General features: G+C 49.0%; 2 protein-coding genes across 2 annotated transcripts in view; both read right to left on the bottom strand.

Moving 5' to 3' along the window:
* Positions 1 to 2020: 2020 nt before the first annotated feature.
* MASP2 (mannan binding lectin serine peptidase 2) lies at positions 2021 to 14593 on the bottom strand. Its single transcript, XM_006914364.3, has 11 exons — positions 14563 to 14593; positions 14243 to 14471; positions 13910 to 14087; positions 13046 to 13177; positions 10866 to 11062; positions 10643 to 10790; positions 7787 to 7905; positions 6361 to 6439; positions 4560 to 4694; positions 3983 to 4057; positions 2021 to 2808 (listed from the first exon to the last, which is right to left on the bottom strand). Exons 1-11 carry the CDS (start codon positions 14565 to 14567, stop codon positions 2045 to 2047), a joined length of 2061 nt encoding a protein of 686 aa, XP_006914426.1. The 5' UTR covers positions 14568 to 14593; the 3' UTR covers positions 2021 to 2044.
* Positions 14594 to 19785: 5192 nt separating this feature from the next.
* The window catches only part of SRM (spermidine synthase), a gene marked incomplete at its 5' end in the record, with an annotated part of 4145 nt that continues 535 nt past the window's right edge, over positions 19786 to 23395 (bottom strand). Inside the window, 7 exons of the mRNA XM_006914431.3 lie at positions 19786 to 20250; positions 20364 to 20486; positions 20577 to 20722; positions 20803 to 20886; positions 21479 to 21632; positions 22486 to 22578; positions 23065 to 23185. Of these exons, the coding sequence (XP_006914493.2) occupies positions 20230 to 20250; positions 20364 to 20486; positions 20577 to 20722; positions 20803 to 20886; positions 21479 to 21632; positions 22486 to 22578; positions 23065 to 23185 (742 nt within the window). The remainder of the gene's footprint in view (positions 20251 to 20363; positions 20487 to 20576; positions 20723 to 20802; positions 20887 to 21478; positions 21633 to 22485; positions 22579 to 23064; positions 23186 to 23395) is intronic.

Below are 23395 nucleotides of genomic sequence, written 5' to 3'. Positions count from 1 at the left end.
AAGTGAAATGGGCTTTGTCTTCCAAAGGTGGGGGAAATACAGTCATGTTGAATAAAATCGTTTACAAAACTCAGATTAGATTCTCGCCATTGTTAAGTATGTAAAAGCAATAATATATTGATTATTGTACTTTTTATGTAACTACTATGAGAGTGGAGCTCGTTTTCTAATGGAAGAATGTAACAATTTTGTGTTTGATAGTTTACGTAATGCCCTTATCTAATTAATTATGATAAATAGGTTTTTTGCAAGTTACACGTTTTAAACTGTTGTAAGTGAAGTCCTCTTTTAGATTTGTGATCGCCACGTTTCATTATTCAGTTTCCTCTGTAAAAGGATCTTGCATTGTTTTAATTTTTTTTTTCTGCATCTAAATTGCATGATTTCCAAACCCTGTACCATCTGAATTTTGCATTTTAGCATTTGCACTATTACTCAGCAGCAGTAACATGGTAACACTTAAAATGGTATTCGGGGACCTCCAAAGACTAAACTGACAAGCCTTCAAGGAGCCCAGGGGTAAGTTAATTTGTCAATGGCATGGTTTTAATCCCTTATTTACACTTGTGTAAATCTAGTTACTGGTCTTAGAAGGCTTTCAGTGTTGTAGCCTTCTGTTAACATGTTTGTGGTACTATATAGCTATGGGGTATTTAATTCTACCCTAAAAATATTTTTTTGAAGTTTAGAAGTAAACTCTTTGGCAAAGATTTGTTTTTAAAGTCTATTTGGTCATCTAAATGCATTCATTCTAAAAAATTTTTGAACCAGTTGAATAAAAATTTTTGTTGCCACCACAGTTTAGTGTCTGGAGTCTTACTGGAAAACACAATTTCCTTTTTATATGTGACAAAGATGCTGTAAGTTAAAAAGTGAGTCTTTAAAAGAAGTTGCACTTTATATGCACAAGAGAACTTAGGCCAAAACTCACAATGAATTTTTAAGTACAATGGTAACTCTTTGGTTAGAATGAAAAACTTTGTTAGATGTTGACTATTAAAACATTTTAGGGAAGATTAGCCAGCTAAAATGAAATGAGATTTTTAAGGTTACATCAGAGCTTAAATTTTGACCTTAGGAAAAAGGAAGGTTCACTACTTAATTCAGAAGATGTGTGTGATAATTAGGAGAATATCTCTTAATTGTGTATTTTGAGTTCTATACTCAGCTATTGTATAATCTGCGATCATTGGTTAAGTGTACCCACATAACTACATGTTCATTGTAAGGAAAAAATACTAAGTTTATCTATAAAACCACCGTTTATTTTTAATGTGTTTATCTTATGGAAATATGCTGCATTTGATTCAGTCGTCTTCTGAATTTGAAAAATAACTGAGGTTATGTCTAAGTGCTGGGATCATCCTCATGACTAAATTAAATTCTTAGCATTGGAATTACTAGGTCAAAGTATGCATGCTTTTAAGGCTTGAAATATATTGCCAAATTGTCCTTTAGAAAATTTATGTTGTCTTTGACAATGTGTTATAGTGCTTTTCCATGTTCTTTTTGTTTGTCAACTTGATTGAGAAATTATATCTCACTGTTTTGTGGTATTGAATTTTAATATGGAAATCAGTACCTGGGCTAAAGTATTGATGTTTCCATGTTTCCAGTTCATCTGCAAAAAAACCTGTGATTCAAGGTTATTCCTGAACCAGCACTGCCGTGTTATGTAAAACTCTTAAAGATCAATAAGAAGTACAAAAATAGTAGAAAAAGTCAAAAGAACGTGAACAGGCTATTTCTAGAAATGCTAACAAAGCCAAGTACCAAAAGATACTGGACTTTGTAAATAATTTAATGCACATTTAGCCAGTTTCTGTTGCCTTGGCAAAGATGACTATCACTGTAATGGTTTATGTCCAGTTGAATCAAAGAGTAAAGGGTGAAAAATTTGCAAGCTTTCATGGGTCATTTGGTTTTGATTTTTGAATGGAGCGACAAACTACAGTGTTAATGTATCTCAGGTCACATTACTTTTACAGGTTTTTTTTTTTTTTTTTTTTTTTGAGGAATCATTTACTGATTGAAGACATACAGATTAAAAATTATTAATTATTTTCTTGATCCAAGGAATATAGTTCATGACTTTTGTGTAGACCCCGTATTGATGTGCTTCCCCACAATTAATGGAACCCCAGGACACTATTCCTCCCACAAACCACCTTCGTGTCTCATTATCTAGAAACACTAGTGCCCCTCCACTGTCACCTCTACAGCTGTCTTTGCCCCCAATTTCTAGCCCAGCGCAAATCATGTTGTCAGTTACTTGTCCCCCTTGATAGGGCTTTGTTTCATATGCAGCAGTACATTTTTGATGGTCAACAATTGGTATGTCAACAAACATTAGACTTCTGGCAAGAAAACCCCTTTGGGTTAATCCCCATCCGGATGCAGTTCCGATGTCATTTGTCCTCATGAAGGATTCAGCTTCTTTTCTTGGCAAGCAAATAGGCATGACGTTGCTATTGATTGCAACTCTGTTCTTCAGTTTAATCAATGCTATGTCGTTATCAAAACCAGCGTCATGGGTGTAATCTTCATGTATAAAAATGGCCTCTGCCCAGGCTTGCGTATAATGAGGTGACAGCCTCTTCAGGAAACCCATTCTGATGTCTAGGGAGGAGGCATCTTTTTGCCCATATACAGCGTGAGCAGCTGTCAGGATCCAGCCGTCGTGTAAAAGCGCACCTGCTGCTGTAGTGTCACCTAGTAGCAACAGGACTTGCCAAGGAAAATCACCAAGCTTTGCGTTTTGTCCTCCGTATATACGACCTTCTGTCTTACGGGTTGATAGTCCACAAACTGGAGAAAAGCAGATATAGAGAGCCTTTATAAGAACCCAGTGGTGGTTTTCGCCAATTATTTCCGCTTTGGAGTTGTATATATTTAATGTCAACCAAAAATTACATCATATGAGTTGGGTATCTACCTATACAGGCAAGTGAGGCTACCTAAAAACAGCACAGTTCAAAGACCTGATTGGTAATTTTTAGCTCCTCAGAAAATGAGGTGAGTGAAAATTATATTTTAGAAACTTTTTTAATGGTCTATCCAATTGGGGAAATTACTTAGTAAGGCAACCTTACTAAGGTTGCGCTGGGCGATGTGCATAGGAAGCAAAAGAAGAACCTTTTTGTTGCTTCTGTTTTCCTACTTGTAAAATGGGGTGTTTACCACGTAGTTCTGGGAAAAACAGGAACTAAGTTCAGGAACTATCAGGATTTGCAAGATTGTTTGGTCTTTGAACATTTAAACATTTTAAAAATTAAATTCGCCAAGAAACTTCAGGTTCAGAAATTATTTTTGGTCTAGTTGATTCTTCCAGATACCAAATTTTACTATTATATTACTAACGAAATACACTTATTGATGTAGCAAATGTTTCCTGTTGTGGCAGAATACTCAGATTCAAACTTAAAAACGTGTAAGCTAAGATAGGTTTAAAAAAAAAACTAAGCCAAATAACACAGGAATAATGAACATAATCATTACCCTTCTGATTTTTTAAAATGTATGTACTACTATCTTCAAAGCCAATTCTGGTTAAAAAAATTTTTTGTTTAAGTACTATTAAAAGGCAAATTGCATTAATGTTTGATGTCATTGAAAACAATTGCTTAGGGAAATAATGAAGTTATTAGCTTTGGATTTTAATAGCATTTTTACAGAGAAGAAAAGTAACTCAATAGAACTGCTCATGTTTATAAATGAATGGTTCAAGGTAATTTAAAAAATCATTTAATTTTTTATGCTTGCCTAGTTGTAAGGCCAAAATAATCAAATGAGCCAGCACCTCCCAACCTCTCCACATGGAAGGGGGTAATGAGGGTGGGCTGTTTGGAAACAATAGCTCGGCCTCGGAGCCCAGAGCCAGAGTTCCATTTCTGCCTGCCACAGCGAAAGCTCTGCTTGTCGTATGGATACCCACTTCTACTTTCCATCAATTACGAATCTCTTGTATAAATGTATCCATTACCAGGCTCACAGACTGGGAGTGATTTTTCTCCTTTGGAGCTCGTCCAGAATCCATCAGCCTCACACACATATTTACCTGCAGATCATTGGAAAAGCAAAAATGTTTAACTACATGTGTAAGGTGGTTGTCATTTGCTTGAATACCCCCTTGAAAAATGTTGATTCTTGAGCATCAGTGGGAAATAGAGGTGTCTGAATAACCATTTTACATGATTTCATAAATAGGAGGTCTCTGCATTACCATGTTTGCCTGCAAAGTGGAAACCTTTTAGATGTGTAACTTGAATATGTATCAAGATCTCAAGTGCTTAATGATAAGGTTTTTGGCTTGTTAAATTAAACCATTTGGAATATATTGTGTGTTTGTAGTAGTCATTTACTAGATAAGATCTGTTTTCAGATTCGTGCAAATTGACATTAAAGTCACTTCAGCTATAATATTTCACTTAGCTGGTGGGAGAAGTGCCTTTTAATCTTTTGTCTAGCTTTAGCCAAAAATGTTGGTTAAAGTTCATTGTCAGATCATGAGGACTTAGGTTCCAGATATCACTCGCCCCAGCTTTGAACGATTCGCGTACCGTCATCTGTTCTCATTGTGTAGAAGGTCTCATTACAGCGGTATTGAATCACAGCTTCGTATGTGGTCACTTCAGGACCCGTGACGTACTCCACTTGGCCATTGGGTAGGTCATCAGGAGGGCCACAGTCAACAACTGAAAAATGTGACAGGGAGGACTCAGTTCGGGTGTTCTAATGTTAAAGCGATCTGGAGGCCGAGATAGGGACCTGTGCCGTGGGGTGCTCTCAAAGCCCCATTTTCCCCCTGGGGTGGGTATCGTCAGTTTCACCTCAGAATGGTGAGAACTGCTTTAGTGTGATTTTAAAGCGTCACTCATCCCTGTCCCTAACTAAATGGCTAGATTGAGGAGAATCCCCTCTGGAAGGAGTGGTGTGACAGACACCTTTCCTGAAGGAAGAGGATTTGAAAGCACTTGGTCTGTCTTAGTGCGCTCGCTTCTGAATGAAGCTTTGCAGCAAAACCCGCACCGGGAACGGAAGAAAAAGGCGCGGTGTGCAGCTGGGTTGGCCCTGAGAGTGGAAACGCCGAACAGTACGTTGAAGGGCTCAGCTTGTTCTTAGCCTTTTCATAAATTGACTTTAGACCTGGAGTCATACCTTGAACCTGGGATTAGAATTCACACTTGTTAAGACATTACCAATGTGCAATAACTAAACAATTTGTGAGACAAGGGCTATTGGCCTACAAGTTCACAGACATTTAAATATATGGATGTATTTCTGTGGCTGTTTAAAGATGGCATCGAAATAGTTTCCAGCAGCTTAATAGTGGTGTGCCTGGCTCCGTGCCAAGTACTTCGCCTATGTTGTCTAATTTTCTACAGATGGGAGATCCATAACTACCTAGTAGAAAGTGGCAGAATTAGAGTTCAGACCCAGACCTCTGACTCCCATCAGTACCAGCTCTTCTTGACTGCTTTTGAAACAAACTTATAAGAATATTTAAATTCTCGTAGGAATTTTGTAGTAACCCTCGCACGAAATATGCAAAGATGCATGTGCAGGGGTGTTAACTGCAGCAGTGTGTAATGGTAAACCGGAAACAATAGAAATCAGATGGAATAAAAGCAGCGTGTGATGGGATACCGTGCAGCTGTTAAAGTTTGAGTGGCTCTGTTAACGCTGGGGTTGATGTGGGAAGGTGGCCCCGCAATGTGGAGGGGAAGAGCACACTGCAATCGGATTCGGTGTCCCGCTTTGGTTAAAAAGTGTGTAATAGTGAAATGCGTTAGTATACATAGCATAAGCGATCAAGAAGGTGAAAGAATAGACCCCAGACTCTTAGTGGTAGTTTAGGCAAGAGTGGCTTTCACTATATACTTCTGTAAGTTTATGTATTTTTCCAATTAACATTGTTTTCTAATTGAAATTAAGATGTGATTCTTAGTTCACAAAATGATAGTACACACCATGCCCCAGTTTGGTGTGTATATGTATACCTATGTACATATATAGATACATATCCCGACATACAGAAGAAACCTGTACATGTGTGAGATGTGTGTAATCGGAGAGATATACACCAAAATAGTAACTATCATACAGTGAGATTATGGGTGTTAAAATAATCTCTACTTTCCATCTTTATATTTTGTACTTAGAAAAGTATTTTTTTAAGATCACACTTTTCTAAAGCAAATACTTTTCCTAGTAGCTTGGTTTCATTTTAACCTCTAAATGCACCACTGAGAGACTGGGGAAAAGAAGCAAATTTGGACTCAAGCCCTGACAAACGGAAGAAGCAGTAGAAGCAGTAACAGCGGCAGAAGCGTTCTGGGAGTTGTGGTCACGTGACCGTACTGCTGCACTCTGGCATCGGTTGGTCCCAAGATCCATCTTTTTGACAGACTGCAGCAAATGATTTCAGGGGCAAATAACCCTAAAGAGGAATTCAGAAAATATTAATTTCCTGTTTACATCATAAAATCACTCCCCGAAGCTATGCTCCCACAGTGGTTCCTCTTCTGGTGTTTCACGAGATGCCCCCAAGGGGATTGAGGCACCCACAGGGCTGGACACAGTCCAACTCTGCCTCGGTGCAAGTGCATATGTGGTGCTAACGCTTCTGCTGGTCACGATTATCCTTCAAGGTGGATCGGCATTTCAGGACTCGAATGTTGACCTCTGCGGCAATTTGTGAGGTGTATTTTGGTTTCCACCTTACCCCGGGAACGTGTCTCACAAGTTCCGGTCGATGTTCCACTTCTTTATATTAAGTGCCAGGGGGTGGGTGGTGGTCAGACGTTTGGGAAAGGCCAACCCCGGGAGGCACGGAGTGAATGTGTCTGAATTTCTCTAGCTTGTGGCCATTAGCTGGAGGGACAGTACCTAAAGATGCCTTCATAAACTTTGCATGTGTGTTCTCGAATGAGTTGTCATCTCTAATACCGCTTACAGAGAAAGATTTTTGACATCGAAATATTTGTCTAAAGCGGACTAAATGAAAAGATAGCTTGGGCAGAAGCTTTATGCTTCAAAGGGGAGCTGGGTGTTTTTTTTTTGTTTGTTTGTTTTTAATGGAACAGGTTTACAGTCCCGGAGCTGTGAGGAGCCTGCCCAAAAAGTTTGCAAGGTGGGAAGTGGCTCTCTTTTTTTTTTTTTTGATGTTGCCCCTTCACAGGACTGGATTACATACATAGCTAGCTAGCATTTCATTGTTATTACTTTTTACCACCAGGATTCAGTGACAATTTTGAATAACATAAAGAAGACACGTTAATCTCCTACCTGCGCCCCGAAAGAAACACACGCAGCATTTTTTAAAATTAGCCTCCCTTTAAACAGTGGCCACTGTTCGTAACTGTAGACTGTACCATTTCCCTGCATGGTTTAATTTTCTTGGCCCAGAAGTTGTTTCACATAAAGGTCATCATTTGACCAGAGGGAAGAGCTTAATTTAACACATGCTGACAGGACAAGCAGAGCAAACCTGTCCTGTTGGTTCAGCCACTTTACCAAGAGCTGCTGTCATATGTGAACAGAGAAAAGTCATCCATTTCAATCACTACCTTTCCAGAGGAGCTCTATTAAAAAAAAAGTAAAATCCCTAAGAATAAAAAATTCTCCATGGCTATTCCTCGTCTCGGCAAACATTTCTTTGATGTTTACTGTTTAATCACAAGCAGAAGAAACCACCGTGGGGACAACAGCTATTTTCCCATATACATATGTATCCATTTAAAAACTGCCGGGACCGTCCTGCATTATTAACTTTGTATTAACTTACTTGCAGAAGCTCGTAGCCAGTCTCGCAAAACACAGAGAAGCTGTCTTTCAGAATGTACTTGGCTTGCACAGGTGAGATTCGGCCATTAGGTGGTGCCACCGGATCAGGGCAAGGCAGGGCTGCGCAGAGGAAAATCAGGCATAGCGGTTTCCATGAGGTCTACAGCCCGCGAGTCTGAACTGAGCTTTCGAAGTTCTTGATTTATAAATAAAACACTTAACAGACCAAGAGAACTCGCACAGGTCCTGTAGAGCTCTTAAGATTTACAGCCAAAGGCAAGCCGAGGCTCTCGGTTGCTTGTTGTGTAACTGAGGGTTTGTCGCCTTGCGTGGGCAGAGCCAAAGCTATGCGAGAAAGCCAGGCTTGCAGTAAGCTGGGATGGTCACCACCAATGGGGACTTCACACTCACTGCTGAAAACCAAGAGGCTGTAACTTGGAAGGGAAGGCTAGACTCCATGGGTTTAAGTCACAGCTCTCCATTCCCGGAGGTGACTGTCAGCCTCTCTTTCCTCATCTGTAGGGTGACAACGGCTGCTCACCTCCCAGGGCTTTTGTGAGGGAGGACCAGGAAGTTCCTAGGGGAGCACTTTGCTAAGTGCTCAGAAAGAGGGAGCTGCAATGAACCCTCCCTGATGGCTGGTGCTCAGGAGGCCTCGGGCTCCCCCTCGTGGGCACCCACCCACAGTGCTCAGGCCTCCAGGGAGAGACTGTCTTCCACTTTGGTCCCCAAATCCTGGCCTGCTGTCACTTCAAGGCTTCAGCCCATCCCCTGCAGCTCCCCTTCCGCATGTTACTAGTCATCTGCTGAGTCTCCTCCTCCTCCTCCCAGCCGCTGATGTGTGTCCTGGGGTGGCTCTTGGTCTCAGCAGGCCCCAACCTACAGGGACAGCCCTGGTGGCCCTGTAGGAGCCCAGGACTCCCCAAAGCCACCCCGTATCCAGGCCAGTGCTCTGCTTGTCCCCTCTTTCTCACACACCTCAAGGCTCTGTCCTGGCCCCTCCTTACCCACCGGCCTGGCAAACCTGTTTCTCCCCTGACTCCTCTGAAGCCAGCACTTCAGTTTTAGGAGTTTTATTACTTTGTGGGCAAAAAAAAAAAAAGGGGCTCTAGGGAAAGTAACCTCATAGGGCGGTCTGGTCTGACCGTAATTCCTAACAAGGCAGGTCGTGGTGTGTAGTCCCACCCCCGGCATATAAATTCTTTAGTAAAAGGCTTATCTCTGCCTCAAGCAAGCCCTGTCCCTCATTTCCCTGCACCTAGGGTGACACGCCTTTGAAACGTCCCCTTTCGGGCCCCTCTTTCTGAAGGGAGACCACCCTCGAGAGAGCCTAAGACCTTAACCGTCCCTTTATCTGAGCCCTGCCTTGCCTTCTCCCTCCTCCCGGTCATCTTCCTTATGTTTCCTCCTTAATCTTAGTTGCACAAAAGAAACTGCAAATTTAATCTCCAGAGTATTTGAGATCTTGCTCCCCAGTAAGATCTGTCCTCAGGTTTGGCTCAAATACTCCTCTAAAATTTCTCTACAGGTTTTGCCGAGCTGAAGATGGTATTTAGCCTGAAAATCTAAGCCACCTTCCAGACTTACTCATTTCCCCCGGGTCATCTCCCATGTATACAGAAGATACACATGTTAATAAACTTCTGTTTGTTTTTCTCTTGTTAATCTGTCTTTTGTTTTCAGCCTAAGACTTAGAAGGGTGGAGGGAAATTGTTTTTCCTCCCTACAGATGGAAGGAGGAAAGGTTGGATGGCTCGGTGAGCCAGCGGGTGGGTGAGTGTGAGGGGATTCAGAACGAGTCACCCCAAGGTGTGCCTCTGCTAGGCGAATTGTTTTGAACTAAAGGCAACTTTAGCTTCTGGCTCAAGAGAAACTTCTGCCCCTCCCTTACCTACCTAGATCTTGAATTAGGGGCTTTGCCCATAATAAGAGATTATCAGAGATAACTTCTTTGGGACTATCTATAGGGCTGGGCAAACCACCCCTTACCATACCTGTGTCCTCCCCACAATGACCTTCTGAAGCCCCAAGGTGCCTTATCTCATCCAGGGCCCAGAATGTCATCCGCAACCTTTCTCCCTTTCTGTCTTTGGACTTCTAATGCGCGTGGGATCTCTGACTCTGTGTATGCGAGATTCCCACGCATCCGTATTAAATGTGGTTATTTTCTAATCTCTCTCATGTCTATCTGATTATCAGAAAGAAACTCGAGCATAGAGGAAAGTTTGTTCCTCCCCCGCAGGCGGGCGGATGCCAAGGGCACCATTCCCTCACAGACCACCTCCACTCAAACCTGCTCTGTCTTCTGATGGGGCTCAGGACATACTATCTCAAAATATAGCACCTTGGCATGTGGAATATTTTAAGCAGAAGGAGTTTGCGAAAGCCACTCTGACCTTCCCCACCTCACCCTTCCCCGAGGGGGTCATACCACCCTTGTGAGAGGTACCCTCCCCATACCTGCGGGAGAGAGCATCCTTATCTCTGAAGCAGAGGAACTAACAGGCCCTGATCAGTTTCTCCAGGTTGCTCCCCTCCCCCATCGTCCGTAACCTACACCATTCCTCCAGGACCAGGCACGAATGCATACAGGTCTCCCTGTCTCTGGGTTTTCATTTCCTTCCAAAGGCTCCCGTGCCACGGAAAACTTACATGAAATGAACGTGCATGGCTTCTCTCCTGTTCACCTGTCTTTGTCAGTATCATTTCCAGACCCAGCCCGTGATGCTAAGAGGGTCAACGACAACTTTTTCCTCCCCTGCATTTCCCAAACCTGGCCGGGAAGAGTTCGGTTCTCCATGGCTGCTGGAAGAGACGGGAGCTCCGAGCTTCCCGCCAGGATCCCACTTGCTCTCACCTGTGCTGGTGTAGTGGACCTTCCAGCCTGTGTGGTCTCCTGACTGATCAGTAACAAAGGTGATGGTCACAGAGTTGCTCTGGGTTTCAATCCTGCCGGGTAACGTCTTCCCACAAAATGGGCCGTATTCCTTTTTGTCTGTTTGAATCTGAAAGCAGAGAGGCCTCTGTTACCTCAAGACCTGCAGGAGTCAGGATGAGGTGGGGGGTCCTGGGGACCAGACCTTGAGGAGGTCGTAGGGGCACTGGATTTCCGGGTGCATCTCCACGTCGAAGGACTCCACGAAGTCCAAGATGATGGCGAACCCCTCCTCCAGGTGGATGCTATAGGTGCAGCTGGAGAGTCTGGGGTACGGCCGTGGGTATTCGGGGCTGCTGATCACCCCGGACCGGTTGGCGAAGACCTGGCCTGAGCACAGAGCTGGGAAGGGGAGAGGACGGGGCGGTGTGAGCCTGGTGCAAGCAGATGACTCCGCCCCAGCTGTCCACACTCTGTGGTCCGGGCCAGGGCTCTGCAGGCCTCTAGAGACCAAGGACCCCACCCCAGTCGCTGAAGGGACAATTTAGGGAGGAGGTTTCTTTGACTTCCAGGCTTTAGCTGAAACAGAGGACTCTTGGGTGTGCATCCTCCAGGGGCCCCCATTCACACCCCAGAGGGGGTGGGAGCCCTAAACTGGAATTCCTGGTGTTGGGGGTCCTGGGCCAGACTCATGCCCTGAGGGTGAGGAGAGTGAGCGAGGTCAGGCTCAGTTGAGAAGGAAAGAGGCACCAAGAGAAAAGAAGGGGGCGAGTCTCCTTGGGCTGAGGGCCCCTGACCCACTCGGACCCAGTAACCCCCAAGTTCGTCCGCCATGGGGTTTCCGCTGATGCCTAGTGAAGGCCAGTCCAGCCTCCCCTGGGTCTCCACCTGGGCTGCTCAGGAGGTTGGGAAGGGCCTCCTTTGCTTAGTCTGGGCTCTGCCCTGGGGGGCAGCTGAGGGACGTGCAAATCCACACTGATTATAAACTGGTCTGGGGCCCTCCTCATCAGAATAGCTCATTCTGCCCTGCAGAGGAGCATGCTCATTCATGGAGGGGTCTGCCTCCCCCCAGGCCACAGGGACCTAGATATTTGAGCTGGGAGGCTTCTAGGGAATGAGGAGTCCCAACTCTGCCTTCCTTCCTCCTTGTGGCTGCTCCCCATGGGGCAGAACGAATCGGCATGGATGTGGGGGACCAGCCCGATCCCCAGTGATGACCTCCCTGGGCCTCGCTGCTCTGGGTCAGGGTCCCCCAGCTCTGCACATGGGGCCTGAGTTGCCTTCTGAACAGGAGGTGGTCCAAGGATGCTCAGGGCTCAGCTCTGGGTACCTGACCTGGTACATGGGAGCAGAGAGAGCTCTGTCCCCGTGTGAACTCAGGCAACCCTCTCCCCCTCTCTGGCCTCTTCAAAATGGGGTGTGGGGCTGGCGGAGCCCTTCTGACAAAGTAGCCTGTGGCCTTGTGGAGGGGGCCACCCACCACCTCGGCTGGTCCAGACTGCGATGAGGGCAGGGGGAGAGGGGAGGGGGCCAGGGTGCACACCACTGCCCTCCCCCACTTCCCACCCCAGAGACACACAGCAGCAGGTACAAGTGGAGCCAGGTTTATTGTTAGTTCCGAGGGTGGGTGAATGGGGGGCTGCAGGCAGCAGAGATCTTGGCCCGACCCAGAACCGCAGCCAGCTGGGCTCGCCCTGGCTTCTACCCCCTTGGCAGGCAGAGCCGGAGGAGAGGCTAGAGGCTCTGCTCTAGGAGAGAGAACAGAGACAGGAAGAGACACTGGGGAAGAATCACGGGGACAGACACCACGTAGGGGTGAGTGGTGGGCGAGGTGAGAGAGGCAGGGTCAATGCCAGAGGCTGGGGGTTCCCCACTCCCCAGGGCACCAGCTGGTTTTCTGTCCAGGTGCCTGGCAGGACATCCTCCAGGTAGTGGGGGCCAAAGGGGTCAGCCTGCTGGGAGCCAGGAACCAGCAGCTTTGAGCAGGCCCTGCCCCCAGCCCTGAAGCTTTGTGGAGGGAAGTTTGTGGAGCCAGGCTTAGGCCCACCCCCACTCCTCTACCCTGGGAGCCTCCCCAGGAGGGCAACGTGTCTGTATGGGGTCCCAGAGCCCAGATGGGCCTGGTGCACAGTGGGGGCCTAACACACGCTAATACACGAATGGGCCGGAGGGGAATGGGAGTAAGGCGGGCATGGAGGGAGGAGGGGAGGATTTAGAGAATGTGGTTGGATGGATGGTGAGAGGGTATAGAAGAACAAATAGGGGGCTGATGCCTCCCAGGAGAAGTGCCCGTGGTCTGTCCAGACCCCAGGGCAGAACAGCTATGACCCTGAGGGGTATGGGGGCTGGGCCAGGCACAGGGTGCCCCTGGCAGCTGTAGCTCACCTGAGCAGGTGCGTTTGTCCTGGTGGAGAACGTAGCCTGCACGGCAGGAGCAGTAGAAGCTGCCCAGGTAGTTGTGGCAGTAGTGGTCGCAGGTGGGTGCCTCATCTGGGGGCACTTGGCACTCATCGATGTCTGGGGGAGGGGTGGGCCAGGCAGGTGGTCAGCAGGGGAGGAGATGCGACAGCGCTGGGGTCTGGGCTCAGACTCGTGGCTGACCTGAGAGGAGCCTTCTTGTGCCCTAAGGAGCCCAGCCAGGCGCGAGAGGCCCAGGGTCATGGCCACCTCCCCGCAACACTTGGAGGGAGAAGTAAATAACACCTCTTAAAACCAATCACAGGATAAGTGTCCTGCTCAAGGTCACCAGCTAGTGAAGGGAGCAGCCAACAACGGAACCAAGTGGGGAGCGGGTGGGGCTACTCCGCAGGTTCCACTGAACCCTTACAGCAGCCTAGCGAGGAGCAGAGAGTCTGGGCCACTTGCCCAGGGTCACACAGCTGGTCCCTGTAGGAGCCAGAAGCTGAAATCGAGTGTCAGACTCCAGGCCCACGCGCAGGCAGAGCGCGCCAAGCTCTGAGCGTTCTCAGCTCGCTCTTCTATCTGCGAATGGGCTCGCTCAGCCCTGGCATCGCAGCAGATGCCCCTGGCCCAGCGCCTGGCAAAGAACTAGAGCCCAGTCCTGAGCAGAGGTCATAGCTGTTATTGATATTTGTATTGCAGGTGGTGTCAGAAGACAGAGGATTTTCTCCTGGTTTGGCAGGAGTCCGGCCTCAGGGAGGTAGGGAGCCTCAAGGGAGGGGTGGCCTGGCCTAAGGCAGAGTTGTCCCCGGTGGGTCGTGCCAGTCCCCCAGGCCTTCTCCAGCTCACCCTCTGCTGCGTAGAAGGCCTCAAAGCCCGTGAACGGCCCCTCGTTGGAGTAATCCGAGTGGAAGGTCACGTCCAGACTGGATCCCGGTGAGTAGAAAGTGTCATTGCCAGGGGCCCGCTCCGTATCTGTGCTCTGCTGCCCGCACAGCGTGGCCAGCACTTTGCTTCCTGAGCTCAGCTGTGGGGTTGGGGGTCACGGGGAGGGATGGCAAGACCCAAGCCTGCCCACCCCCCTCCCTCCGGGGCCAGATCCCACTCCCACGTGTCTCTGGCCCACTCCTGGGGACCTCCTGGCTGGAGAGAGGGACTGGGCACCCCCCGCCCTGGCGGCACCTTGACGAAGTCGTACTCGCAGAGGTAGGAGAGCTCCAGGTGGAAGTGGGTGAAGTAGAGGCGCAGGCGGTAGCCGGGGGGTGCAGTCAGGGTCCAGCGCTGCTCCTGGTTGTTGGCATACTTCCCTGGGAAGCCAGGAGACGCCAGGCGCCCAAATACGGGCTTGGGCCACTGTGGGCCAGTGGGTGCGGCTACGGAGCCACACAGCAGACCCAAAAGGACCAGCAGCCTGAGGGCGACACAGGGGCTGGTGAGGCCCTGGGGGCCTGCTCTCGCCCCGCACCCCTGCCACCAGGGAGGCCCTGGGGGCTGCCACCCACCTCATGGTGTGCCCGTCCCGCTGGCCAGGCCCGGTCTGGATTTGCGCACTGTCTCACCTTTGATCTGTTTGTCCAACACCTGGCCCTGCCCGCATTGGTCCTGACCCTAGAATTCTGGGAATCGACCCCATGACTCCTGCCTGCCCTGGGAACAAATCCTGACTCTGTCCCTAACCTCTGTGTTTCCTCCTCAGTGTGTGACCTCTGCAGGCAGCTGAGCCTCCACGGCGATAATCTCCACAATGATGCTCTAGGTCGAGATGGAGGAATGTTTGCGTGTACCCACTTTTGCTCCCTCCTGAAACCCTGCTATAAGAGAGAAAAGAGAATGTTTTAAAACACACGAGTGCACACGGATGGGAAATATGGGCGAGGCGGCAGCACTGGTATTTTGGCAGCTGGATGTTGCCTTGAACTTGCCCGATCTCGTCTCATCTCGGAAGCTAAGCAGGGTCGGGCCTGGTGAGTACTAGGATGGGAGACCACTTAGGCATACCAGGTGCTGTAGGCGTTAAAAAAAATAGTTATGATATTTTGGAAGCTGAAAAAACAGATGGATAGGTGGAAAGGACTCTCTAGAAAACAAGTCCAAGTTGGCAGTGGGACCAGAATTAGCTTGGGAATTGGCAGCACCGCATCCTTCTGGAAGCATTAGGGAGCCAGCCAATTCCTACTTGCCATCTCTTGACCCCAGCAGAAATGTGGAGACTGATTCTTAAAGTGAATTGTAAGAGAAGATCCCGGGCCAGCTGAGCGTGAGACGGGGAGGCAGAGAACAGCAGCAGTAAGCAAGTAGATTGGGTGCTGAGAGCCTCAGTTCCCCTGCTGACTCAGCTCCTAGGATCTAGCAGCCGTCCGGGCTTCTCCCCCTTCTCCAGGAAGTGTGACCAGCCTAAGAGGAAAGACCTGAAGGTTCTACAAGCAAATGGTTCAGCTGCCATCACCCACAGCATGGGTTCATTGACAAGCCTCAGTCACGTGCTCAGAGCTTCCCATTACCTTTTTAGTCCCAACACATGAGCAGGACATTCAAGGGTTACTGAGGAAAACCTCAAACTTGAGAGAGAAAGATCAACCAATTGACCGCAGAATACAGAAACAAAGCAGGGAGAAGAAAAAGTCCCAAACCAAAACAAAGCGATCATTAATATCTTCAGAAGAAAAAGAGAGGTAAGAACAGAATACTATTTAAAAAGAGCATTCAGAGGACAAAAAATAGTTCGGGGGAATAACAAGTAGGATAGAAATGAAAAACTCAATAAAATGTTTGAAAAATAAGATTGAAGATATCTTCCAGAAAATAGAATAATAATAATAAAAAGAAGTGTAAAATACTAAAGATAAGAAAATTAGAAACTCTATACAGTATGTCAAAGATCAAGTAACAGGAATTCCAGAAAAAAATAACAAAGAAAATAGAGGAGAGGAAATCATAAACAAAATAACGCAAGAAAATTTCCCAGGACCAAAGAGAACACGAGTTTACTGATTGAAAGTGTCCCCTTGACTTGGACGGAAGACCACCTAGGAAGACCAGGTGCTGTAGGTATAAAATATAAAAAAATATAAGGGATTGTAAGTTGACAAGGTCCTTGCAATCTGCGAGGTCAACCAAGGGTTGCCTCACCTAAAAAAAAAAAAAAGTCCCCTTGAGTATCCAGAACAAACGATGAAAATAGAACTTTACATGTCATGTTTCAGAACACCGGAGAGAAAAATTGCATTCTATAAACTTCGAGAGAGAGAGAGAGGGAAGGAGAGAGAAAACAGAGTGAATCACACAAAAGGAGCTCTCTCAAAATAACACTGGAAACTGGAAGCCACCTCCAAGATGGCCCCCAGCGTTTTCTTCCCTGGGGTGGCCACGCCCTTCTGCAGGCTCGTCTACCATGCTGAATGCTTATGGGTGGGATATAGTTGAAATGATGGTGTATTACTGTGCGGTGAGGCCATACAAGAACTTGTAGCGACTGCCTGGCTCTGTCTTGAATCGCTTGCTCTGGGGAAAGCCGGCTGCCATTTATGAGGACACTCAATGTCCCTGTGGAGAGGTCCGCAGTGGACAGCACTGAGGCCTCCTGATGGAGCTGCCAGAGGAATTTGCTAGTCATGTGAGTGAGCCTTCTTGGAAGCTAACCCTCCATCTCCAGTTAGGGCTTTGCAGTCGTGACCAACAGCTTTACCGCAAACTTATAAACGACTCTAAGCTGAACTGAGGGAAGAGACCTGCTTATTTGTGCTTCTGCTAGGTTTGGGGCTCATTTTAGACAGCAATAGATAACTAATAAAAATAGAAAAGAGCAAATCTCGAAATGCTCAAGGAAGATTACTTCCAACATAGAATTCTATACCCTTCTGCATTCTATACCCATCAATCAGGCATGAAGCTGGGATAAAGACATTTTCACGCATGTCAGATTTTTAAAAATTTGCAGCCATTGTCCCTTTTCTCAGAAAGCTACTATAGAATATGCTCCACCAAAACAAGGGAGTAAGCCAAGAAACAGGAAGACATGGGATTCAAGAAGTAAGAGTTCCAAAAGGAAGCTCCATGAAAGGTGATTAGAAGGCTCTGGACAGATTCTTCAGGATGATGAAAATGACTGAACACCTGTAGAGTCCAAGGATCTTTAAAAAAAATTTTTTTTTTAGTAATTGTTTTTTCTTAAATGAAAATGTTATGATTTATACTTTACTGTATAAATCATTTAAATAAAGAAATGCATATCATGTATATTAATATTTCCTGTTATCGAATATCCCATTAAATATAATTGTGATAATCATGAATTGATTATAAATTATAATGGGTCTAAGTAAAATACTAAGCTCTCATAATCAAAAGTTATTTGATTAGCATATCGTTCAGACCTTCATGAAGTGTGTTGCATTCACAAATCTTAAGAGCTTTAGATAATTGCTAAAAAAATTGAGGCTAAATTAGTGATAAATTCATTGGCAATTAAACAATGGAAAAATCCCCCAAAAAACCAGGGAAAAGGAAGCGGTGCAGGAGATAAAAAGTTATGTTTTACTCCTTGCCTCAATTGTGAACGGTACTGATGTAGCTGCAATATTGAGCTAACCGAGATTATCATTTAATTGTTGACAGTGTGTGGGGGCGCGGTGGAGGGTCAGGGAAGAAAAAAGCTAAATCCTCATCTTCTCTAGTGGAAAATCAACAGATTAAAACTAGAACTGACAACTTGAGAAGTAACAAGCATGTTATTTAGAGACGTGAAGGTAAATACCAAAATAACCAGCTAACAGAGGTAAAGGGGCTGCCTCCGGGGAGAATAAAAAGCGAGCATAGGGGGCTGTTATTTTCGTTCTAACAATCCACGTGGATTTGGATCCTTAGACCGGGGGCGTGGCTAAGTTTGATAAATAACTAAACTTTAAATAGGATTCGTTTTATTCTCCACATGACGAACTGTGGCTGTTGAGGGCCCTCTCCACGATTTCTGGGACTTTGGGGGACTGAGGTCATGTCCTCACCAAACATCCTGCCTCTGCTCCAGTAGGTTAGTCTGCATCTACATCATGTCCGCCCAGATGCGGGGTTCAGTGATAGCCCTTAACGTACAAGGGGGGTACGACAGTCAAGGGTGGATGTGTGTGCAGGAACCTTTAGTAAAAGTTGGGGAAGCGCAGAGGATTTACATTGCAGGCAACTTCCAGGTCAGGCATTGTTCCCTAAATAGGCCCAGCTATTTCTGCAGCATGAGCTTTCCTCTCCTTCCTCTGCCCTGAGAGGCCATTCCGATTTTTACCAGCTCAGTGAGCACCGCATGGCATGTGCGTTTTAACGGAGCCTGTAACAGGTCCTCGAGGACCGGTGCTCTCATTTTATAGACGTGGTAACCAAATCAGGAGCTGTGAGTGGCTTGCATCAGCGGAGTTGAGATTTGACCCATGTCAAGTCCTCTAAGCTGGAACGCTCCCTTCCCTCGTCCACCTTCCCTGCCAGCAGCATTCTTGGGGGGCCCTCAGGCTGAACGTCCTGGAGCTCAGTCAGTAAGACGGCTTGTGGGGAGGGGCTCTGGGCAGATGTCCCTGCTGGGAGCCCAGGGTGCTTGGGCTGAGCTGCAGAGGCGGGCAGGAGTAAGCAGAGTGGGCTGGCTCTCGGGAGTGCCCAGTGTGTCCTGCCTAGCCTGCTTACTAGCATGTCACATGATCTTCCTTCGCTTTATAGGGTTTAATAGTATCTCCCTCATAGGTGGTTGCGAAGGTTAAAAGAATTAAGCCACGTGGCAAGTCAGCGCTCCATAATTCGCCATTGCTAGTCTTCCTTTGATGCTCACATCGCAGCTCATGAAAGTCCAGACTTCACCTGGCCTCCCTGGGAGTTGGGATACCCTGCAACACGTGATACTGAATCCCAGGACGGGGTTGAAGATAGTCCTGGCATTGGGGGTGGAATGGGGAAATTAACTTGGGGTCAGACCTGCCGACCAAGGTTAGATGTCAGGTGCTGAGTCCAGTGAGTTCATGCGGGTGCTTGAAGCCCGGAGGGCGTCAGTGACCTGGAGTCACTCAAGGAGTTGGCTGCACAGCTCTATGCTTGCTCCTCACCCCCCTCCCATGAAGACTCCAGTCCCAGCACCTGCTGAATGGGGTCCAAGGTAGCTGCTCAGGTTAAGGCTGGGGCCACTCACTTGTCCCCCTCCCTGACCCCAAATCTCTCAGGTTAATGCATCCTCTGGCAGTGCCTCTGCCCAAGCTGTGGAAAGGGATTGGTGATGCCAGATTTTCAAGGAGCAAGGCGCTGTTCTGCGGATCCTGAGACTGGAGTAAGTAGAGGCCCCCTCCCCAGCCCGAACCCTGTGGTGGCGGATCCTCTCTCACCGCCATTCTGCCCCCAGCTTTGACAGCAGGGAGGCGCCTGGTGCACAGGCCGTTCAGCACCATGGAGAGGGGACAGTCCTATGCCCATGGAGTCCTGGCATGGCCACCCATACCTGTTTTCTCAACTTCCCAACACTTAGGGGGAACTTCTCGGAATTTACCAGAGCCAGTCAGAGGCCCAAGTAACGAGACCCAAACCAAGCTCCAGCCAGGCCTGTAGGCCCACCACCGGCGCTCCCTCAACAATCCTCCGAATCTTCTGAGAGCACTGCAGGGCGGCCTGGCCACGACCTTGTCAACCCCACAGCCCTTGACCCAGGGGTGTCATCACCGATTGGTGGAGCTTGGTGAAATGACTGAGGCAGATTATTAGGACAGATTTGGGTCCAGTTTGATGACTGCTGTGTCTCTTGGTGCCAGAGGACAAGGGGCCAGTTGAAGGTTATGCAGGGAGGGCCCAGACATGCAGCAAACACTTGGAGCTTAGAGCCTGGCACACAGGAGTGAGTGCCCAAAAATGGCTGATGCAGTCCCTGCCTGGGCCCATTCAAAGTCTGGGGACACACGATTCAGAACTTTGTTATAAATACACGTGTTTGGTGAGTGAGGGGTGACAAGGCGGAGACGGTGCTGTACACAGCTGGTATAGGCTTAGAGGCTGAATGCCACAGAGAGAGAGACACGGACGGTCTGCCCAGCGGGGCAGGCCGGGCAGCATCCGGGGGCCTGTGACACTTGGTTGGTGGGTGTGCCAGCGGGGGTCTTGTCCAGGGCTCCCTGGCCCGAGGTCCTGGGCGGTGTCAGCAGTGGCACCTGGGCTCAGCTCACATCATTCAGGGCCTGGTGGAACATGAAGCCTCGTCAGGAGGATGCTGGGTCGAGCGGGGGTGCCGAGGCGGCCCCTCAGGGAGCCCTGGGTCCCCTGCCCGGCCTGCCCCACCAGGGTAGCTCACCTTGCGGGCAAACTCGGGCAGGACAAAGGCTGCACGGTGCACGTCGGAGTTGTAGTATCTCAGCTGCATCTGCTCTACCTGCTTCTGCGTCAGCTGCTGCACAGGCTCCAGGAAGTTGGTGTTCTGGGGGGCGGTGTCGGAGCCATCAGGGGCGTGCTCTCCTGTGCACCTCTTCCCCCTCCCACCCCCAGGACAGGACAGCTGGAAGCTCACCGGGTTTTTGCTGCACAGCATGAAGCCGATCTGGCCACTGGGGTAGGTGGGGATGGTGCAGTAGGCGTAGGCCACCACGGGGAAGAGCGATCTGCAGAAGTGCTGCATGTCCTTGATGAGGTCCAGGTGCAGCCACTGGCACTCGCCTGGGGGGAGGCAGCATCATCACTGGCATGACAGACCTGCCCCAGCCCACCTGCCTCTCCCAACTGCCTGAGGCGCTCACCCTGGCAGCAAAGGATGCCATCCTCCTTGAGGGCCGTCTTCATGAGCTGATAATAGGACTCCTTGAAGAGGCTCTCAGCAGGGCCTGTGGGGGTGGGGGACGAGGGACACATTCCGGGTCACACATCCTGAGCCTGGCTTGGGGGGCCAAGGGCCACTGTCACCCACACAGTGACCCACATAGCTGAGCCGGGACTTGAACCCAGTCTGTAGGATTCAGAAACCAAACACAAAGAGGGTGCTTTTGCGGAGTACAGGGATCCACTGCCCTGATATCTGAGGGCTCCACACTTGAACCCCATTTCCAGGGGATTCTCATTGGTACTGCACTAGGGGGCTTCTGCACTCTGAGACTTGGTTTCAAAGGAGAACCCACCTCCGCCCTGAGGCTGGCCTGTCGAAAGCAGAGAGGAGGTTGGAGAAGGAACTCAGGCCTCACTGGGCCAGGGCCAGAGCCCCACTCTCCTCCATGTCCCCAACTGTGACCCTCGGGCAGTGGCCTGGTTCCCCTACTCTGCTGAGCCATGTTTGACGGGGGAGATGACAACAGGGAAGGAAAAAGTGCTGTGCTCGTTCTGGGGGCCCCTCTGTTCTCTACTCGGCAACTCGGGCACAGAAGGCAAGGCTGGCTCCTGAACTGGCAGCTGCTGGGGGCCCCGGGCCCACCCCTTGCTTACCCATGGGGTCTGAGGAGTCGGTGATGATAACATCGAAGGCATCCCGGTTCTGTTTCATGAACTCAAAACCATCGCCCACGTGGAGGGTCAGCTTTGAGCTGGAGTAGCCAATGGCCATGCCTGGCAGGAACTTCTTGGAGACTTGAATGACGTCCTGGGGAGGGAACAGGCTGGGTCACAGGGGCTGGGGGCTCTGGAGCCAGGTGGAGTCAAGTGGGACTCCGGGCAGTCCTTTTCATAGCCCGGTCACCTTGGGCCAGCTATTCATTTTTGTGGAACTCATTTCCCCATCTGTAAAATGGGGAGCACTCCGGGACCTTCCTCAACTTCTCATGGAGGGCTAGCTGCAGCCTGCTGCTCAGCTGAATGTCCACAATTCCTGTGCTCAGCTGAATGTCCAATTCCTGTGCCCTCTCCCAAGACCAAACCACGCCAACTTAGTGGCTTTCTTGCTCCTTCAGAGGGCAGCAAGTCCAGCCTCCACCAGAAGAACCAGTCCCTGCTTCCACGTGGCCGGCTGCTTCTCATTCAGGCCTCAGCTCAAACCTACCTCCCAGGGGCCTGCCCTGACCGCTCTCCATTCTTCAGCTCTCACTTGCCTTTCATGCCTTTATCAGATCACCTTTGATGTCTCTTGCTACCTAGACTATCAGCTCCAACAGGGATTGGATCTGCCTATTCACCACTGTACCCAGCACTTAAGGCAATGGCTGCCACATAGTAGGTGCTCATTAAAGACATGCTGTGTATGTATCAAGGGCAGATGCCCTAGCAGTTGGAACGTCCCTGGGCCTTGCTTTAAAAACCAGCACCCAGTCTTACTGAGAACTAGCATCAATGGCATACCTACTATGTGCCAGGCCCGCTACTGCCCTCCTAAATCCTCCCAACGTGTTTTTGAGATGAAGAAACAGTCTAGAAGTATTAAGCGACTTGCCCAAAGGTACACAGCCAATTTGGTAAACGAGTACTTGAACCCAGACTCTGTCCCTGACCTGAGCACTCACCTCGTCAATCTCGCACTGGACCACAGACTCCACAGAAGAATGCTTCACTACCTCCCGCAGGACACCCCCGTCCCCGCCCCCGATGATCAGCACCTGGGAGGAGGACAAACAGTCAGGAGGGGGGCCCAACACCAGCCCCACCAAACAGCCTTCATCAGGCCTCAGGGGCGGGGGCTGCACTGGGCAGATGCACTCACAGATCCTGCAGCGAGGGTTCGCGTCTCAGCCCCTCTGGTCTACAGACCTCATTACTCCATTTTCTACTCTCAGAAATGCTTTCCTGCTTCAGGAACCTGGCTAGAGGGGTCCCCCTTTCCTGGAAACTCCTCCTTAAGCTTCGGGCCTCAGCCAGAACTGTTTGCTCCTCAAACACTGTGCCAGCCCCCGCCCCTGCAAAGTGGGCCGCTCTCCCACTTACTCCCCTTGTCCTTGCTGGCACTTTCTCTGACAACCGTTTAGGAAGCACCTAGGCTGAGTAATGGGCACATCAGAGGGGCCTCCAGCACTGTCTTGTGGGACGCTGAGGGATGGCTTTCCTATCACTGGGCTCGAGGCTGAATCTTGGTGGGAGCCGGGTACCTTGCGTGGGTTGGGGTGGCTGCAGAGGGGCAGGTTGGCTATCATCTCCTGGTAGGAGAACTCGTCCCTCTCTGTGCACTGGATGACACCGTCCAACACCAGCACGTTGCCGTAGCTCTTACTGTGGGGCAAGAGTGACAATCAGGGACCTGGGTCCCCTGGGGTGGGGGCAACGTGCTGCCACTCATCCTGGGTGAGAAGAATCTCCCCCAACCTTAGAAGGGGCCCCAGAGGTGAGTACTGGGGGTGACACGTGGCGAGGACCGGCAGGGAGGCCCGCTGGGCGGAGGTTGGGGTTAGACTCGGGTCCGACTCTGACGTATCCCTGACT

Source organism: Pteropus alecto, unplaced genomic scaffold, assembly GCF_000325575.1.
Source record: "Pteropus alecto unplaced genomic scaffold, ASM32557v1 scaffold125, whole genome shotgun sequence".
Classification (NCBI taxonomy): domain Eukaryota; kingdom Metazoa; phylum Chordata; class Mammalia; order Chiroptera; family Pteropodidae; genus Pteropus; species Pteropus alecto.
The sequence above is the reverse complement of the archived record's forward strand: the minus strand, read 5'-3'. Positions and strand labels throughout refer to the sequence as shown.

Coding starts and splice junctions, on each gene's coding strand:
- MASP2 (XM_006914364.3), bottom strand. Junction 11,063..13,045: donor GGACAAACGCACCTGCTCAG/GTGAGCTACAGC, acceptor TCCCCTTCCCAG/CTCTGTGCTCAGGCCAGGTC. Junction 10,791..10,865: donor GCCCCTACGACCTCCTCAAG/GTCTGGTCCCCA, acceptor CTCTGCTTTCAG/ATTCAAACAGACAAAAAGGA.